Here is an 18,045-nt window from a genome sequence, read left to right on the forward strand (position 1 = left end):
TTACAAACTCCTTCAAAATTTTAAAAATATTTTATTTTGCTCGGATCTTATCATAAAATATTTTAATAAATTTAAAAATTTATTAAAATTATAAAAAATGTAAAAAAATCTCAAAATAAAAAATATTTATTTTAAAATAAAAAGTCGTGCTTTATTGAATATTTTCATAAACAGAAGCACTAATGTGAAAATTTGGAAAATATGTTGTTATATTTGGATTTTATAATAAAATATTGGGAAAAAGACAAAAACTCCTCTTGTGGTTTGGGGTTAGGACAAATCGCATCCTATTCTTTTTTTTGGGACAATTAGCCCTCTGTGGTTTGCTCTGTCAGACATAGAGGGTTACGACGTTATTTTTTTTATTTTCAGTCCTCAATCTTTAACCTTGTAATCATTTTGGTTATAAATCTTTTTCTTTTATCGTTCCTATCTAAACTTTTCATTTTTGTTTCAGTTTAGTCCAACGATGAAAATCGGAAGGGAATCGGGATCAGCCCGACCCCTCCATCTTGGTCGCCGGTGACCTCTGTGGGCACCGGCGACCTCGGTGGAAGTGTCGGGGTCGCCGATTGGCGGCCTCGACCCCGAATCCACCGGGGACTCCGACTTGGGGTCCTAGGTCGATTTGGGGTCGAGGCCGGCAATTGGCGACCCCGACCCCTCCACCGGGGTCGCCGGTGCCCACAAAGGACATCGGCAACCTCGGTGGAGGTGTCGGGGTCGCCGATTGGCGGCCCCGACCCCGAATCGACCGGGGACCTCCGAGTCGGAGTCCTCGGTCGATTCGGGGTCAGGGTCGCCAATCGCGCGACCCCGACACCTCCACCGAGGTCGCCGGTGCCCCACAGAGGTCGCCGGTGACCAAGGTGGAGGGGTCGGGCCGATCCCGATTCCCTTCCGATTTTCATCGATGGACTAAACTGAAATAAAATGAAAATTTTAGGATATGAACGATAAAAGAAAAAGATTTATAACCAAAATGTTTACAAGGTTAAAGATTGAGGACTGAAAATGAAAAAAAATAATGCCGTAACCCCATATGTTTGACAGAGCAAACCACAGGAAGCTAATTGTCACAAAAAAAAGAACATTGTGCGATTTGTCCCAACCTCAAACCACAAGGGGGGTTTTTGTCTTTTTCCCTAAAATATTTTTGAAAAAAAAACTTCAAACTTTGTTGTCATCAAAAATATTTGAAAACTTAAAAAACTCAAAATAGAAAAATTATTTATGTAATTAAAAAGTGCTTTATTAAGTATTTTCATAACTAAAAACACCTCATGAAAAATTAGAAAATTATTTTATTTTACCCAGATGTTATCATGACATATTTTTTCATTGAAAAATTTAATTTTCTATTGAAATTATTTTTATTTTCAAAAGATTTTAAGAATTAAAAGAAATTAGTTTCAATGTAAATTTATTATTAAATTTAAAAGAAAAACTAAAAAATTGAGAAAACTTCATTCGATAATTTGAGCATTCTAAGGCTATAGGCGGGGCCTGTATCTGCTTTTATATATATATATATATATATATATATATAGATATTCATAAAATTATATCTTTAAGTTTTAATAGTTGATCCCTTGAGTTGAACGTTTTTTTTTCTTTTGAAATCTCATGTGTCTTTGCATGAGTCGTTTTAATGAAAAGATTTGTCGGCCATTTATATAAGTCTTTTTTCGGTGTGAATCATGATATCTGGAAATTCAATTGGGTCTTGACTAATCCAGTCGAGCCAGGTTGACCCACTAAGAGATAAAACTCTTACAGCGTGAATTTTTTGCATTCATGAGAACTCGAACCTGAGATCTTGCTTAAGCGGAATAAGTATTGAATCGTTTGAACAAATCCATATTGATTATATTATATAGCTCTTCATTGATAGACTCTGGAGTCTGGACTACCACATTTGTGCCTTAACAATGGCTCCACTCATCCCAATAATTGATAAACTCCCCTCTAGGGAGATTGTCTTGGCGGTTCTACTCCTCTTCATTGCTCGATTCTCCCATAGTTATCTCTTTCGAAATCGTCGTCCCCTGAGACTTCCGGCGGGCCCGAAAGGATGGCCAATCGTGGGGGCCCTTCCTCTCCTAGGGGACAAGCCTCACGAAGCCCTGGCAAAGATGGCAAAACAATATGGCCCCGTGATGTACCTCAAGATGGGCACAGCTGACATGGTCACGGCCTCAACTCCCTCCGCAGCCCAGGCTTTCCTGAAAACCCTAGATGCCAACTTCTCGAGCCGTCCCAAAATAACGGCCGCCCGTGTAACCTATGATGCGGAGGACATGGTTTTTGCCAATTACGGCCCTAGTTGGAAGCTGCTGAGGAAGCTGAGCAGCCTCCACTTGCTTGGGGGGAAAGCTATCGAGGACTGGACCTGGGTCCGTGAGCAAGAGGTGGGGCACATACTCCAAGCCATGTGTGGCATAAGCAGTAGAGGCAAGCCCGTGGTCATGCCCGAGATGCTCTCGTGTACGTTAGCAAACATCCTCGGGCAAATGATATTCAGCAGGAGAATGTTCGAGCCAGGGGAGTCGAGTCCAATAAGTTCAAGGACCTTGTGGTGGAGAATCTCACTTTGGCAGGTCGTTTTAACATTGGAGATTATATACAGTACGTCAGATGGATGGATTTACAAGGGATAGAACGTAAGATGAAGACGTTACATGAGAAGTTTGATGCATTGCTGAATGAGATGATCGAGCAACATGTGGGGACTGCTCATCAGCGTGTAGGGAAGCCTGATTTTCTTGATATGTTGATGGCTGATAAAGTAAATTCAAGGGACAAAAGACCTAGTTTGATCAACATTAAGGGTCTTCTCGAGGTATGCTATATAGCATTTCGGAATTTCTATCATTAATTTTTACTATCGATATAGTTAAATTGAGTAAAAATTCTGCTTGAAATAATATGTGCGAAAGGGCTAAGTTTAGCATAAATAATCTGCTTGGATCAGTCCGTATGTTTTTCCCATTTTCGGTGGAATATGTTCTTTTCCCTTTAAGAAAACGTGAAAATAGTTGAAAGTATGACATAATAAGTTTCCAATCTCATTATTCATTTTAGGATCTTTTCGTTGCTGGGACGGACACAGCATCGAGTGCCATAGAATGGGCACTTGCAGAGTTGTTAGCATCCTCAACCGTGCTCTTGAAGAGATGGACAAGGTCATCGGCCGGGAGCGGCGCCTCTACGAATCCGACCTCCCAAAGCTGCCCTACCTCCAAGCCTTATGCAAGGAAATTCTCCGGAAGCACCCATCGACGCCCCTCATACCCCGTCTTGCGGCTGAGGATTGCCAGGTGCATGGCTACGACATCCCTAGAGGCACCAGGCTCGCCGTGAACGTCTGGGCCATAGGGAGAGATCCTGAAACATGGGAAAACCCCCTGGAGTTCATGCCTGAGAGGTTCCTGAATACTGGGAAGAGCGCTGGGATCAGTCCCTGGGGTAATGACTTCGAGCTTATCCTGTTTGGGGCTGGGAGGAGGATATGCGCGGGGATGAGGTTCGGGATGTTGCTGGTCGAGTACATACTGGGGACATTGGTACACGCCTTCGACTGGAACCTGCCGAATGGGGCCTATGAGCTAAATATGGATGAGACCTTTGGTCTCACTCTCCAAAAGGCTGTACCTCTTTCAGCTATTGTCAGTCCTAGGCTGTCTCCTTCTGCGTATGTGCCATATCCCATATGATTAAGGAACCCTTCGAGTAGCCAGTTCCGTGAAGCGTTTGTAAGAGAACAAATAAATAACTACGCCATAACTAATAAGGTTAATCCTTTTAAATTAGACGGTTGTAACATCTTAAAATATTGCAGCGTGCTCTCGAATGGAATTAATAATTGAATCAGCATTTGACATTATTTTTTGTATTGATATCTGGAGATGAGCTATTGTGTCGGGATGAGCCATTGTGCCTGTACCACACGACAAGTTTGTAGACATATATGGACATATGGTATGTAGCTAGAGTTGAAGAGACATGCGCGTCGTAAGAGAAGTCTCGAGGCCCTAGCACAAAAATTTGAAGATGTAAAAGCATTTTGGCACGAGTCATCTCTAATGTCAAAAAATTAGCTACGTGGTTCGTTCTTCTCCTAATCATTACCCCAGGAGGAGAAGCAGATCACCAGCACCGTTCAATAGGCTACATCGCCATAATCATGGCCCCTCTCTCGATCCTTAACACGACCTTCCCTCACAATGCTTAGAGAGACGAAATGGCAGTAGCCTTGGCTCGCGGCAACACTCATCAGAGGCTCCGCTTCTCCCCCCGGTAAATATTCACCTGGAAAAGTCCCCGGTGGCAGTCGTGGTACCAGAAGTGCACCTCCTAATGAGGGGCACTGTGAGTGCACAATATCTGAGGTCGCACGATATCAGACTCTGTCGGTCGCACGACACACATCAAATGTTATATGACATCCCGGTTGCTCAACTTGGCCCTCTTGCCATTTCCTCTGTCAACCTTGTTAATTATATGGATCCACCACAAATTGATAATGAGGACGCCTTCACCGGCCGGATATCCTCTTCATGACAAAGACCCGTCCCCTCCCCCCCCCCCCCCCCCCCCCCCGAGAAAGGGCAAAGGGAATAACTCACTAGCTCCCCTTTGAAAATGCAATCGCAACCGACTCGATTGGACGTCGAGGTGGGATTATGCTGCTCTGGAACTCAGAGGCAGTCACTATCGAGATAATTGGCTCCACCGAACAAGAGATACATGCAGTGGTGAAGGTACCAAACTCTAATTCCTCTTGGCTGCTCTCCGCCATATATTCTAACCTTAGACCGTGTGAAAGACTAATTTTATGGGATAATCTTAAAAATGTCTACGATGGTTGCGCTCTCCCTTGGCTTGCCATGGGTGATTTCAATGAAATTCTCTCTGAATCTGAAAATTTTGGTGGTGGGCTAGTCAATTTTAATCGCTCTCTTAAATTTTCTGACATGCTTAATTCCTGCCATCTATCTGATTTGGGTTTCTCGGGCCCCCGGTTCACTTGGACCAATCTCAGGGATGCTGGTGGCCTCGTCCAGGAACGTCTGGACAGAGCTGTAGCTAACCCATCCTGGAGACTGACCTTTCCAAATGCCGAGGTTGCCCACCTTCCCAGAGTCCACTCGGACCATTGCCCCATTTTACGAACCTTTAATCCTGTAACTCAAACCCCGTTTACCTCGCCCCTTCCGGTTTGAAACCATGTGGATGTCCCACCATACACTCCCGACATTACTCAAGTACTCTTGGAATGAAGGTGGCAATATCCTCGATCCTGCCATCTCTTGTTTTTCTCTTAATGCAAAAGTTTGGAACAGAGATACTTTTGAAAATATCTTTCATAGGAAAAAAACGGATACCTGCTCGTCTTAATTGTATCCAAAAAGCCCCTGCTGTTAATCCCTCGCTCTTTTTTAACTAATCTCGAGAAGGATCTCAGAGAGGACTATCGTTCCATCCTTGAAAATGATAGAGACCTTTGGTTGCTCAAATCAAGAACCGAGTGGATTATGGAGGGGGACCGTAACACTCGCTTTTTTTTTTCCGTGTTTCTACTCTTATTAACCGTAAAAGGAGCAAGATTCCTTCTCTTCGTAACTTGGCTGGAGCCTGGTTCACTGATGCTATGACTATTTCTTCCATGATCCAATCCTTTTTCATCAATCTTTGTCTCTGAGCATGTTGCTGGCTCTCTCACTCCCGATTTCTCGTACCTTCCCGCTAGATTCATCTCCCGGGAAGCCCAACTCTGTCTCAGGAAATTTGTTTTTTGATTTGGAGATTTTGGGAGCTCTCAAAAGTTTGAAGCCTCGGAAAGCTCCTGGCCCGGATGGCCTTCGCCCAATTTTTTTCCAAAAATATTGGGATATTGTTGGAGTATCTGTGATTACATTTGTTTTTATTTTTATTTTTTTTATTTTTGAGGGGGCAGACCTTCCCGAGAGGGTCAATGACACCCTTCTCTCCCTCATTCCCAAGTGTGACACTCCTGAAACTATCTCCCAATTCCGCCCCATTAGTTTGTGCAATACTTCCTACAAGATCATCACCTACGGCCTTTCCTAAGTGATTTTATCTCTCCATCATAATCATTCCTCTACGACTGCTATCTCTTGGACCCTGCCTCCCCAATCCTGGATAAAGCTCCACATTGATGGTTTAGCTAGAGGCTGTCCGGGTGCTGCGGGAGCAGGGGGAGTTCTTTATAACTCTCAGGGAGGCTAGATTAGGGGTTTCATTTGCCCCCTTGGAGTCTGCAATCACTTCATTGCAGAAGCTTGGGTCCTTAGAGAGGGAATTCAAATGGCACTAGATCAAAGCATCCAGTTTCTCATTACGGAACTCGCTGCTAAAGTGGTTTGTGATCTTATCCTGAATCTTTCCTCCACTAATCTTCCAGTAATGCCCATTATTTCCGATTGTAGGAATCTCATTCAGCGCTTCGCCGGATTTAGGATGCGACGCACTTTTCGGGAAGGCAACAAGGTCGCTGATGGCTTGGCTCATATGGCCAGTGATAAACAATATTGTAACTCGAGACACGATATATTTTGATTCACCTCCTCTGGAGTTGTCTAACCTAGTATTTAGCTGATCTTATGGGACTCTCGAGTTCCCGCTCTACCTGTATCGAGGCTTATACTTTTCAGCCTCCTGTACTTCCTCCTTTTGGTTGATTAATATATGCCTGCCTTTTCTACCCAAAAAAAAATATTAGCAATTTATTTAATATCGTGTGACTTATTTTAAAATTGATATAGCACTCTAAATTCGAAATTGTCTTGATTTAGTAAACACATGGACGTGGAGGAAAAAATGAGAATCTTAATTAGACAACGCGATAAGAAAGTATAAAAATGCAAAAGTTTATATGAAATATTAAATATAGAGATACAATTAATATTTTAAAAATTAAAATATTAATTCATGCTTTGTAGATATAATTATACCATATCTATTTGTAGATTAGGCATAGTGTTGCCACTATATTTATTAGCATATAATTCTACTTAATTGCTTTGCATTAAGTATCTCATATTTTTTTATATGTTACTATTACAGCATGTCCTTATTGCAATATATTTCATTTGATTCCGAGATATTTTTGATACATGATATCATGCTAGAATGCACTCAATTATTATCGAGATTCTTTATTTTTTTGTAAAATTATGAGGAATCTTTTATTTAGTAATAAAAAGTAAAAAATATATGGGGTGCTTTATCGCGTTTGAAAAATATATATGCACCATATTATAGTAATGCAGCAAATTTATAAATATGAAATATTATAATTTTTATTAAGTACAAATTTAATGGAAAACTCATCATTGAGAACTCCATTAATTTTAAGTGAACTTCAAAATTTATTTAAAACATTTTGCGATCAAAACCAACTCAAGCGAAAATTGTTAATAATAGGCTAGAGCAACATCGTATTTCACCGAAAATTGGTGGCAACTTAAAATAAAAATTTTTATTTAGGTAAATAAATTATTAATATATATATATATATATATATGTAAGCTTTAGATGAGATTATAAGCTAATATCAAAAGAATCAAAATAAAAATAAAATAAAAAGTGAAAATTTATTAGCTTGATATATGTCCAATCAAATGAGAGTTTTAGTTTTATTTATGGATATGGATGGATGGATGGATCACTTTCCTATTTTGTTACATTGAGACTCGGGATGGCAACGTACCATTTATGAGATATTGGAGATTCTCCTCCTGTGATGGATAGGTCCCACCACCAGTCGAAATATCTCAAGCCAAGACAAGGAAGAGTATGAGTCGTGCAATCCAAGCCTCTCCTAATTTGGCAACGTGAGTGAAAACCTTTCGCCATTATTGTCATTTTATCTCTTTACAGAAGAGTATGAGTCGTGCAATCCAAGCCTTTCCTAATTTGGCAACGTGAGCGAACACCTTTCGCCATTATTCACATTTTATCTCTTACGGTAGGTGCCGCACGTTGACTGCGCGTTATTATTAAATGAAAAAGTTTATAAGGTGTGGGTGGTATGAGATCAAAAGTATCGTATGTGACAAGAAAATCGGATGCTGAGAACAGATGCAGGCCCATCGAAATTTAATCTCGGGACCAACAGGCAACAACATTGTTTGACTAGTGAAGAATAGATATGATCATGCTTATATGGACAGAATTAAATTCCAACTGATATTAAATTTGCTTGCTTATCGCCTCACATATATGTAAATTTATTTGTCTAATGCATTTGATTTTTTCGCTTTATATTGGGTTTTCGGTGAGTATGATTTTGGACGAACTTCAGTTATAGAGAGGCCAAGCAAAGCATGTGTGGTCGATAAATTCCAAATGGGAGAGGATTTTAGAGCAGAGTAAGAAAAATCGCTACACTTAGACAAGAGGATCACTCCATACGGGGTGGATAATATAATTTTTATTGGGTATTTTATTTTCGGATAATTTTTAAAGAATGAAATGCAATTGAGATCCACATTTCAAAGTTGGATTGTATGATATAATTTTTATTGACCCATCGGAAGACTATTTAAGCTTGTGCATTGCTCGTGTTTACAACATATTAATTTGTTTCTTATTTTCTAATAAAAGTAAAATTTCATCATAAAAAAATTTCTTTTATAAAATTCTATATTTTGGGTAATATAAAATTCTAATTTTTTATAAATTGTTTTTTAAGTACTTAAAATTTTCATATAATATTACATAAATATTTTGAACTTAGTTACACTTTTCTTTTAATAATTAACTGATTGCAACATCCGATTGACATGATTTCCGTCATAAATTTTGCACAAAATATTATTATCTTTTTCAATTGTACTTAAGAATAGTTAATTAATATATCAACTTCTCTACTAAAAGAAAAAAATAATTTTGCATTTTATCATAAAATAATAAAAATTATTTCACAATAATTAACGATAGGGTTCCTTCTCTTCTCTTTTTTTTTTGTTGTTGAAATCCTTTGTGAGAGATATTTCAATTTGTTTCTTTTATTGGCATAAATGTTATTGTCTTTTTCAATTTCGCTATTGTAAAACTGTCTCATCACAACTTAATTAGTATTTAATAACATCAATAATTGCTTCCAAAAGAAATTTTACTATATATAGATATATTTTTCCTCATTTTATAGTATACGTAAAATTCAATCATGAAAAATTTTCTTATGTGAATTTCCATTTTTCATAAATCATTTTTTGAAGTACTTAAAATATTTATACGATATTACATGAATATTTTAATCAATATTACAATTTTCTGCAAATATTAAACTAATTACAACATCTAATTAATATGATTTTATTCATAAAACTTGCACTGAAATGTTATTATATTTTCCAATTGTGCTTAAAAGTAGTTAATTCATATATCTAACTTGTTCATAAAAGGGAAAATATATTTTATTATAAACCATATAAATTATTTTATGAAGTACTTAAAATATTCATAAATACTACATGAATATTTTAAATAATATTATAATTCTTTGCGAATACCTAATGGATTACAACATCTGATTAAAATGATTTTCTTTATAAAAATTGCACTGAAATGTTATTGTTCTTTCCATTTATATATTGAAAGTAGTTATTTCATATTTATCTATATATATATTGTGCGCACCCGAATTTCGTCTCGTCAGGGCACGCATGCGCGCGCCTAAATGCAACGCGGCTTGGGAGTGTCTACCTTCCCGGGGACATGCGACGGACGCACGTGAGAAGGAGTCGCCACTACCTGTTTACGACCCGAAGGTCGAGGGCCGGTGAGTTGTCCGGTCTAGGAGTACGGGGTACACCTAATTGTTAAGGCATATGGTCTGGGAAACCCGAGGTTCCGAATTCGGGAGTTCTGTTACATGCGAGCCTATATCTCGCATGCCTTATCGGTACTCTAGCTTGTCTAGGCTTGCCATTTTTATTTAATTACCGCTTAATTAAGTTCCGCTCATCTTACGCGTTTTGACACCGTAAATTCGAATAAACACTCTGACTGTCCGCTCTCCGACCGGGGTTCTTACATGAATAAGCGTACAACATAAATCCTTACATTGTTCTCTCAAATAAATAAAATACAAATTACAACAACTAAATCCCGGTCGGTTCGCGTTCGGTCATTATCCCACTCATGCTCACCGTGTGGTTTGAAAAGACTGAAATTGAAATTAAGGTGCGCACTCGGTGTTTAGGGGATTAGATCCCGTAATCTACGATTGGGGCGTTGGACCCCATGTGAATTGTATCCTAAAGGATCGGACTCGACCCGCATAACAAAAAAATGTAACAAGTAAGCGCAAATAAACAAACAATGAGATTTTGTTGTTGCCGAATTTACGTGAGTTAATCAATTATTATCCGGGATATCTTGGCATACAAATCCTACCTTAAAAAACAAAAAAAAAGATGATGGATAGGGTATGTAGCATTCGGCATTATTTAAAACGGACCCGATAGACATGACGTCTGTGGTCGAGTCTCGAATGTGTGGGTTATTTTTAGATTATTCTGTATCGTGGCAATATGGCTTTTATAGATTAAAATTGTTTTCACCTAAAACCCAAAACCTAGCCCTCTACTTGACTATTTGCCCGTGTTGATTATGCCGAGTTTGTGATTAATCCGTTTTTTCATGTTTTAACCCGTTCTAAACACAAACCCACACTAGAGTGACGGCAGGACAAAAACCAGTAATCATGCCCTTGAATCGGTAAATATGTGTGTGTATGAAAATCAAGATTACGTTGCACGTATCTCGGTGCTTTTGAAATTGTGAATTTGAAAAGGGCATGGCTAACAGTTCTTGAACTGTCGACGTGATTACAGATTATTAATCAATTCGTACCATTTATTTAAAAGAGTCAAGTGATTTAATTTAGCCAAATTCAACGTCCCGATTACCCCGTATGTAGAATTTTAGGTTAATTAGAAATTTGCCGAATGCTTTGATTTACGGGTTTCGAGTCGTCGAGATAGCCATTTGGTTGACCGCCCGATAAACTCTAATTTCCGACATGGTCACGTTGCATACATATAATTACAAAAATAAAATATTTAAATGGGACACATACATTGTGGGTGGGTGATCCAAGTAGGAAAGGGTCGAATATTTTTAGAAGGAGGCAACGGTTGGTTTGACCGTTGACTCTGACACACCCTTTTTTTTTTAATTCGAAAATTCAAATTTAACGCGCGTGGAAATTAAAATCTCGTCTTTACAATTGGATGTCCAAAAAATGATTCGGGACCGGCATTGTGTTCAGAAAAATTTATGGATCAATATTATGCAATAAAAATTTTTCTGGCCTTGAGTTTTCTTCCCGGATTTTGAAAATTGACATCGACACGCGTGAAATTCAAAGACATCCCGTAAAATATTTTTATAAAATTGATGTTAAATTAGAAAAATGTCACTTTTTCAAAGGCCATGGATGCTCGAGCAATTTGCTAGAAATACTTCCCTCATACGGGGTGACGATTTTGTCACTTTGGAGCCGGTAGACCGAAATGGGGTGCTGACATATATATATATATATATATAACTCGTTTATTAAAAGAAAAAAAATATTTATATTTTAATATAAATTATATATAATAATATTATTATTATTATTAATTATTTCCCGATAATTGATGATGGATTTCCTTGCCTTTTTACTTTTTTTTTTCATTTGGTCAGACTCATCTGTGAGACATTTCATGTTTTTCCTTCGCCTTTTTCAATTTCACTATCATAAATATTCTCATCACAACCTAACTAGGTTGCGTTTGGTACACCGAAATAGAATCGAATAGAATAGAAATTGATGTATAGAAGGATCCCAACGGATGCAAATTATGAAAACTATCTTATTGATGCAATTTGTCTATTGCATGGACAAAATTGTCTCTTTGCTCTTCTTTTAAAACGGTTGCATTCGATTCCCTATTGATTCCGAGGTTGAACTAATCAAAAGAATTGAACTATACTCTAAACTCTAATTCCATTCCAATTATTCCCTATCAATTCTAATGCCTGTCAATTCCTATGCCGTGATCCAAATGCACCGTTTAAAGTTTGTAAATTATTTGTCGTTACCAATCATTATTTCCTTCATCAAAAATGACCCCGAACTCCCTTTAGAATGGTCCTGCTCCAACCAGAAACCTCGCTTTCCACACATAAGTTCACTCCACACATAAGTAGTCAGTCTAATCAAAGATGATGTAATGCAGAACTATTTATGCTCTTTTATTAATTATTATAATTTTTATTTCATACTACTAGGCACATGAGTCTCTTTTTAAAAAAAAAATAAAAATACTCAATCTAAAATTTATTTCTTGATCGGCAAAGGCACGGCTCGGAGAGGTTGTGCCTTTTGTAATGTGATCCCGAACTTATCCCCCATTTCCATTGTTTCTGGAGTAACCCCGTCTTCGAGCTTCCAATCAAAAGAGTTAAGGAGCGATCCAAGCATCAGGTGCAACATTCTCATGGCCAATTGTAGGCCTGGGCATATTCTCCGCCCTCCGCCAAACGGCAAGAGCTCGAAGTTCTGCCCCTTGACATCGACGTCTAGTCCCAAGAATCTCTCTGGAATAAATTCGTCTGGGTTCTTCCACGAGGCCAGGTTCCTGCCTATGGCCCAGACATTGACCAGGACTTGTGCGCCCTCAGGGATGGTGTAGCCGCCAACCTGCACGGTGGCTCCGGCCCTACGAGGGAGCAGCAGTGGGGCTGCTGGGTGCATTCGGAAGGTCTCCTTCACCGTTGCCTGTAAATACGGTAGTCGATCAATGTCCGATTCCTCGATAGGGTTGCCCCTGCCCATCACCTGTTCGAGCTCGGCTTGCGCTTTCGATAACTTCTCAGGATTGCGAAGCAGCTCAGCCATCGCCCACTCCAACGTGCTTGAAGTGGTATCAGTCCCCGCACTAAACAGATCCTGAACATCATTGAGAAATTAAAAAATATTCGACGAGGAGGAGAAATAGATGCAGAAGCATAGGCTTACGAGGAACAGGTGCTTCATTAGAAACAGATCCATGCCCTCCTTTTTATCTTCAACGAGGTCAAGCAGAGTATCCAACATATCATACTTCCTGACGGAGCCAGGGACCTCCCTGACCTGCAGCCTGTCATTGATGATCCTATCGAAAACATCGAACATGCGCCAGTTGTAACCAGTCGTCCTCCGCCTCACACCCTGCGGGTCCATCCTCCTGAGCACTGGGAAGTAGTCCGCCAGATTCGGCTTTCCTACCTCTGCCATTATCTGCCACACTAACTCCTTGAACTCCTTGGCCGACTCCGATGTGGGGTCTGCCAGGTCCATGGAGAGGGTCGTGTTTCCAAGAAGGTTAAGCGTAGTCGAGAATCCCGCCTCGCCAATGCCCACCGAGCTTCTCGTCTCACTGCACTTCCCGATGTAAGCCAGCAGTTCCTAGTGCCAAATATATACGCCAATTTTTCATATATAAAGAAGAAGACAGACAGAACTTGCAAATACCATTGGAAACGCTCGACAAGCCACCATTAATTGTTTATTGTATATAATCTTTTATTTATATATAATTTTCAAACACCTGGATTTTTCGGTGGCGGAGGTGTTGGCTTGAGTCGATCGTCTTGAGCGCAAAGAGGTGCACGTTGCATATCCGGCGGAGGTTCCTCCAGAGCGGAGCAACCGGGATCCAAGGCAACCCGAGCTCATCGTGGCGGACAGCTGTTACACTATCGGGGCTCATGCGGTTGCAGAAGGTGACATCATGGGTCTGGAGGATCTCTCGTGCCATCGAGGATGAGGAGATGACCACAGTGGTGATGCGGCCCAGCTTCAGGCTCATGATGGGACCATGGGCACTAGCAAGCTTGGCGAGGGACCTGTGGGGTAGGGAACCGAGCTCGAGTAGGTTCCCGATCACCGGGAGCGGCCTCGGACCTGGCGGCAGCTTCCCAACTTTGTTCGATTTACCTCTGTTTGCAATGTAGACGAGGGCTTGGAGCAACCCCCAGGAGAGGCACAGCCCCAAAATCAACAGCAAGAAGTCCATTCTCTCTCTCTCTTTCTGCGGGACATGGACTGCTGGCTATCTATCAACTAAAGCGATCAACCATATATATTATGTTACAAGAAGGATAAGGAAGCCCAAAAAGAAGTCCCTCTCAAGCTGGTAACAAATAGAGCAGAAGTACAGTAAAATGTTCTATATCTTTTTTTTTCTTTTTTTTTTCTCGAGATATAATAAAATGTGCATGAGATGTTCTATTTGTGAGATTAGAAGTAAAATAGAAGAGCAGGGTGTGTTGTAAGTTCAAGTATAAAAACTTCATTTTGCAAAAATTTTAAAATACTGTGTTTTGTAATTTTCTTATCATCATAAGTTAAATTTTACAATTATTAAGTGACCATAATCTCGTAAAATGAGCGATTTGTGAATTTGTTAGTTATCCAATAAATATTATATTATCCATGGACAATTTTTTGCAATTAATTATTAATTTATTTCAAACTAGTAGTTGAGTCTGTGAGTTGTACGTGATTAAAAGCGATCGTTCTTTAGCTAATTTTATTATATAAAGTACTTACTATAAATGTTAAAAATAGTAATTTACAATTAATAACAGTATATTATTAGACATATAAGGCTAATGATAATGTTATTTTAGATAATGAAAAAATTACGTAAAGAGAACTTAATATGAATCTTGAAAAATCCAACACTGTCAAGATTATACATAAAAAATTGAAAAAAAAATCTTACAATGTCAGGATGAATTTTTATCTTCAACATTATTAAAATTTAACACTTAAACTACATACACAAAATTGAAGAACCCTAAGATTCTACAAAAATTCATGTGTGAGAAAAATTTAAAAGTTGAAAACTCACTTCCAAAAGTCTATGAACTTATCTAAAATAAACTTACGTGCCTGCGAAAAATTGAAGACATATAGTGGGGTAACAATATTTTCAAACTCAAATTGGTCACGATTTATATGTGAAAAATTCACTAGTTATAGGTATCATCCAAAAATATAATATAAATAGTAAATCATATCTTTATCTATAAAAATATATATGATATGATTTGTTTTTCAAGAACAAATAGAAAACACATCATAACTATAAAAAAAAATTAAATATATATATCTATATATTTAAAAAAATGTGTTTCTCACAAAAGCTCAAAAACCGGGAAAATAGCCATCGGTCCCAAAAAATCTATATCTATATGTTTTAAAAATAAAAATAAAAATAATTTTTTCTAAAAAATCGAGAAAATAACGACCGATCCCACAAATCTATATTTATATATTTTTAAAAATCCAAAAATTCATTTTTTAGAGAAATCTCAATAAATCAAAAAAAATTCATATAACAACAGAGCATTTTGAGGCCATTTGACAAATTGATAAAATTAGTAACTTGTGACGATTTGTATATATGTTCAACTGATTTTTTTTTGTAGATTACTATTCACTTTCATATTTATATATCGTATCAATGTTTTGTATAATAATAAATTTCAGAATAAAGGTAGTTTTCATTCATAATATTGAATGATAAAATAGCATTTATTAGAGTTATTCACAGCATGTGTAGTTCATTTTATTCTGTATATATAGACATAGCTTAACTGTTCTTTGTTTTTAGGACAATATTCTCTTCGCATGATTTGTGTTATGCATGTTGTGTTATATATAATTAATCGGCAAAAACAGTTCCTATAAGTTTAGCATTCGATCAATTTTGATCTTTTAAATTTTAAAAGTACCAAATTAATTCTATACGTTTGATTTGTAAGGCAATTTTGAATCATTTCGTGACTTATATGACCAAAAATGTCTTCCTTTTTTAAAACTTATAGGACCACATTTTAATTAAACTCCAAATTATGAGACCAAAAATGTTTTTTTCAAAACTTATAGAACCGAATTTGTCTTACAACGCAAACGCATAAGATTGATTCGGTAGTTTTAAATCTTATATGACCAAAACTGACCGAATGCCAAACTTATAGGACAAAAAATATATATTTTTCCATAATTAATCTAAAATACATTATATCGCTCATTGGTTGTAATGTTGTAATAGAGATTTCAACATTATTGTCAACGTAACCAGTAATCTACAAAGTCATACACGATGGTTGAGTCGATTGGGATAATTTTGGGACAATAAAATCGTGTAATACAAATTAGATGAATTAAGGTGCAAATAAAATAAATCGAATGTTTAATAAGACTAAACTTATCGATTAATTGGACTCTAATTTAATAGATCGAATAGGCTCGATTTGTATACGAAATAAAGACACAGGGGCCCCAAAATACGCACCACTTGACGCCTCCATGGCAAGCCACATAATGCCATTTTCACAATCAAGTGTGCTCTTGAGCAATATTGCATATCGTTGTTATTGTTATCGTTAATCGAGTGTGCTCTTGAGCAATATTGCATATCGCTGTTATTGATATCGTTGTCATTGCCATTAGTTGTATTAATATCTGGATGAGCAAAAGCGTTTTGGTACGATTCATCTGATCTAAAGTACGTGGATACGAGTCACGATCAAAAGCATTTTACACGGAATATCTTAACGACACACACTAGGAATTTGCGAAGAAATGAAATTCAAAATTAAGTCCTTTTCCTTTTCCCACTTTTGTTCTTTCCTCGGTTCCGTAGTCACCCTATCACGAAGATATTTTAGGATCGATCACAACCTTGTTTCAATTATCGTATTTGAAACCGACTAAAAATTCGATAAAACTTTAAATTTTGAGGATATTTCACGAATATTCCCTTGTTGGCTGGCTCCCAGTCCTATCTTAACCGGTCGTTGATCGAAAATCGACCCCCCACACTTTGAAATACACCAAAATCGGTTTCTCTACTTTACCATAACATGAGAATACTTTAACACTGTCTAATCATAGAATCGACAAACAGTCAGGGACTTCGAATTGTCTCGCTTAATAAGACGCGTTAATTATTTTTCACTTAATCTCCTTTTTTTTTATGGGTGCATGACGAAGATCATGAGTGAACTACACACACATTCATCACCCTTACCTTTTGTTATGAAACACTAAAATCTTGTCACCATACAAGTTTTCCCATTCGATTTTAAGCCACTAATCTAAAGCCTTAACTGACCAAGGTTTTGATCGACATGAAGAGGCTGTCATCTCCGAAGCCATCTCTATGAAAATCTACTGCTTGATTGTTGGGGACGGTGGGGAGATGACAATTGGAGGAGACTCTTCTAATACAAATTACGAACCATAACCACGAACCACATAGAACTTGAACAAACATGAAATTGGGGAAGCCTCGAGGCACGGGTCAACGCTTTTCAAAGAGTAAATTTGTCCCCACACTTAGTTGCTTTGGGTTTTTGACCAAGTACTCTTGGAATACAACGAGGCTAGAGTTTATCGAGAAGCAAATTCAGAAACTGACTCGCTCAAGCTCTCTCTCAAATTTCTGAAATTTCGATGTTATCGATTAATTGATTTTGACACAAGCGCCAATTTTTTATATAGATTGAATGGGCACGAGAATGGTGTCCTTTAATTTGGGACATGCCTCACAAAGAGACATATTATCATGCATATGTATAACAATCGGCTCCATTTAACCGTAATCAAGCAACGACACTTTTCATTAGTGTTGGTCAAAATTATTTGCCCAGGCGTTGACCACCTAATGAAATAACTGCCGCCCCTTCAATTCAAGGAACGGTCAAAGTACCTTTGACTTCTATATTTATATAGACTTACATTCACTGTTCTACTCGATATATACATATATATATATATATAGATATATATATATATATATATAACCCCATCTCATATATAAACCAAATCTGTTAATTTCGTTCACTTAGTTTGAGAATTACACCAAATAATTTATCGGAAAAACAAGCCCATTGAATTTGCAATCTATTATACTCATCATCGAAGGGCGTAATGGCATACCCGATATGACGATGCAACATTAGGTTGGG

General features: G+C 37.9%; 2 protein-coding genes and 1 pseudogene across 2 annotated transcripts; 2 read left to right on the forward strand and 1 right to left on the reverse strand.

Annotated features, from left to right (window-relative positions):
- The first annotated feature begins 1,931 nt into the window (after positions 1-1,931).
- On the forward strand, positions 1,932-3,907 carry LOC116200545 (annotated as a pseudogene).
- Positions 3,908-4,685: 778 nt separating this feature from the next.
- Positions 4,686-5,225, forward strand: LOC116200546. Its single transcript, XM_031531385.1, has one exon. The coding sequence runs from the start codon at positions 4,686-4,688 to the stop codon at positions 5,223-5,225; it is 540 nt and encodes a 179-aa protein (XP_031387245.1).
- A 7,017-nt stretch (positions 5,226-12,242) lies between these two features.
- On the reverse strand, positions 12,243-14,131 carry LOC116200824 (geraniol 8-hydroxylase-like). The gene is made up of 3 exons (XM_031531740.1): positions 13,611-14,131; positions 13,040-13,468; positions 12,243-12,970 (listed from the first exon to the last, which is right to left on the reverse strand). The coding sequence occupies exons 1-3, from the start codon at positions 14,076-14,078 to the stop codon at positions 12,359-12,361; spliced, it is 1,509 nt and encodes a 502-aa protein (XP_031387600.1). The 5' UTR covers positions 14,079-14,131; the 3' UTR covers positions 12,243-12,358.
- Positions 14,132-18,045: the final 3,914 nt, after the last annotated feature.

Source organism: Punica granatum, chromosome 3, assembly GCF_007655135.1.
Source record: "Punica granatum isolate Tunisia-2019 chromosome 3, ASM765513v2, whole genome shotgun sequence".
In the NCBI taxonomy this organism is placed as follows: Eukaryota; Viridiplantae; Streptophyta; class Magnoliopsida; order Myrtales; family Lythraceae; genus Punica; species Punica granatum.

What these genes read in the sequence shown, in the direction of transcription:
- LOC116200546 (XM_031531385.1), top strand. Translation starts at nt 4,686, where the DNA reads ATGCTGCTCTGGAACTCAGAGGCAGTCACTATCGAGATAATTGGCTCC.
- LOC116200824 (XM_031531740.1), bottom strand. Translation starts at nt 14,078, where the DNA reads ATGGACTTCTTGCTGTTGATTTTGGGGCTGTGCCTCTCCTGGGGGTTG. An exon ending in TCCGCCACCGAAAAATCCAG is followed by an intron (nt 13,469 to 13,610) that starts GTGTTTGAAAAT and finishes ATTTGGCACTAG; the next exon opens with GAACTGCTGGCTTACATCGG. An exon ending in TAATGAAGCACCTGTTCCTC is followed by an intron (nt 12,971 to 13,039) that starts GTAAGCCTATGC and finishes AATGATGTTCAG; the next exon opens with GATCTGTTTAGTGCGGGGAC.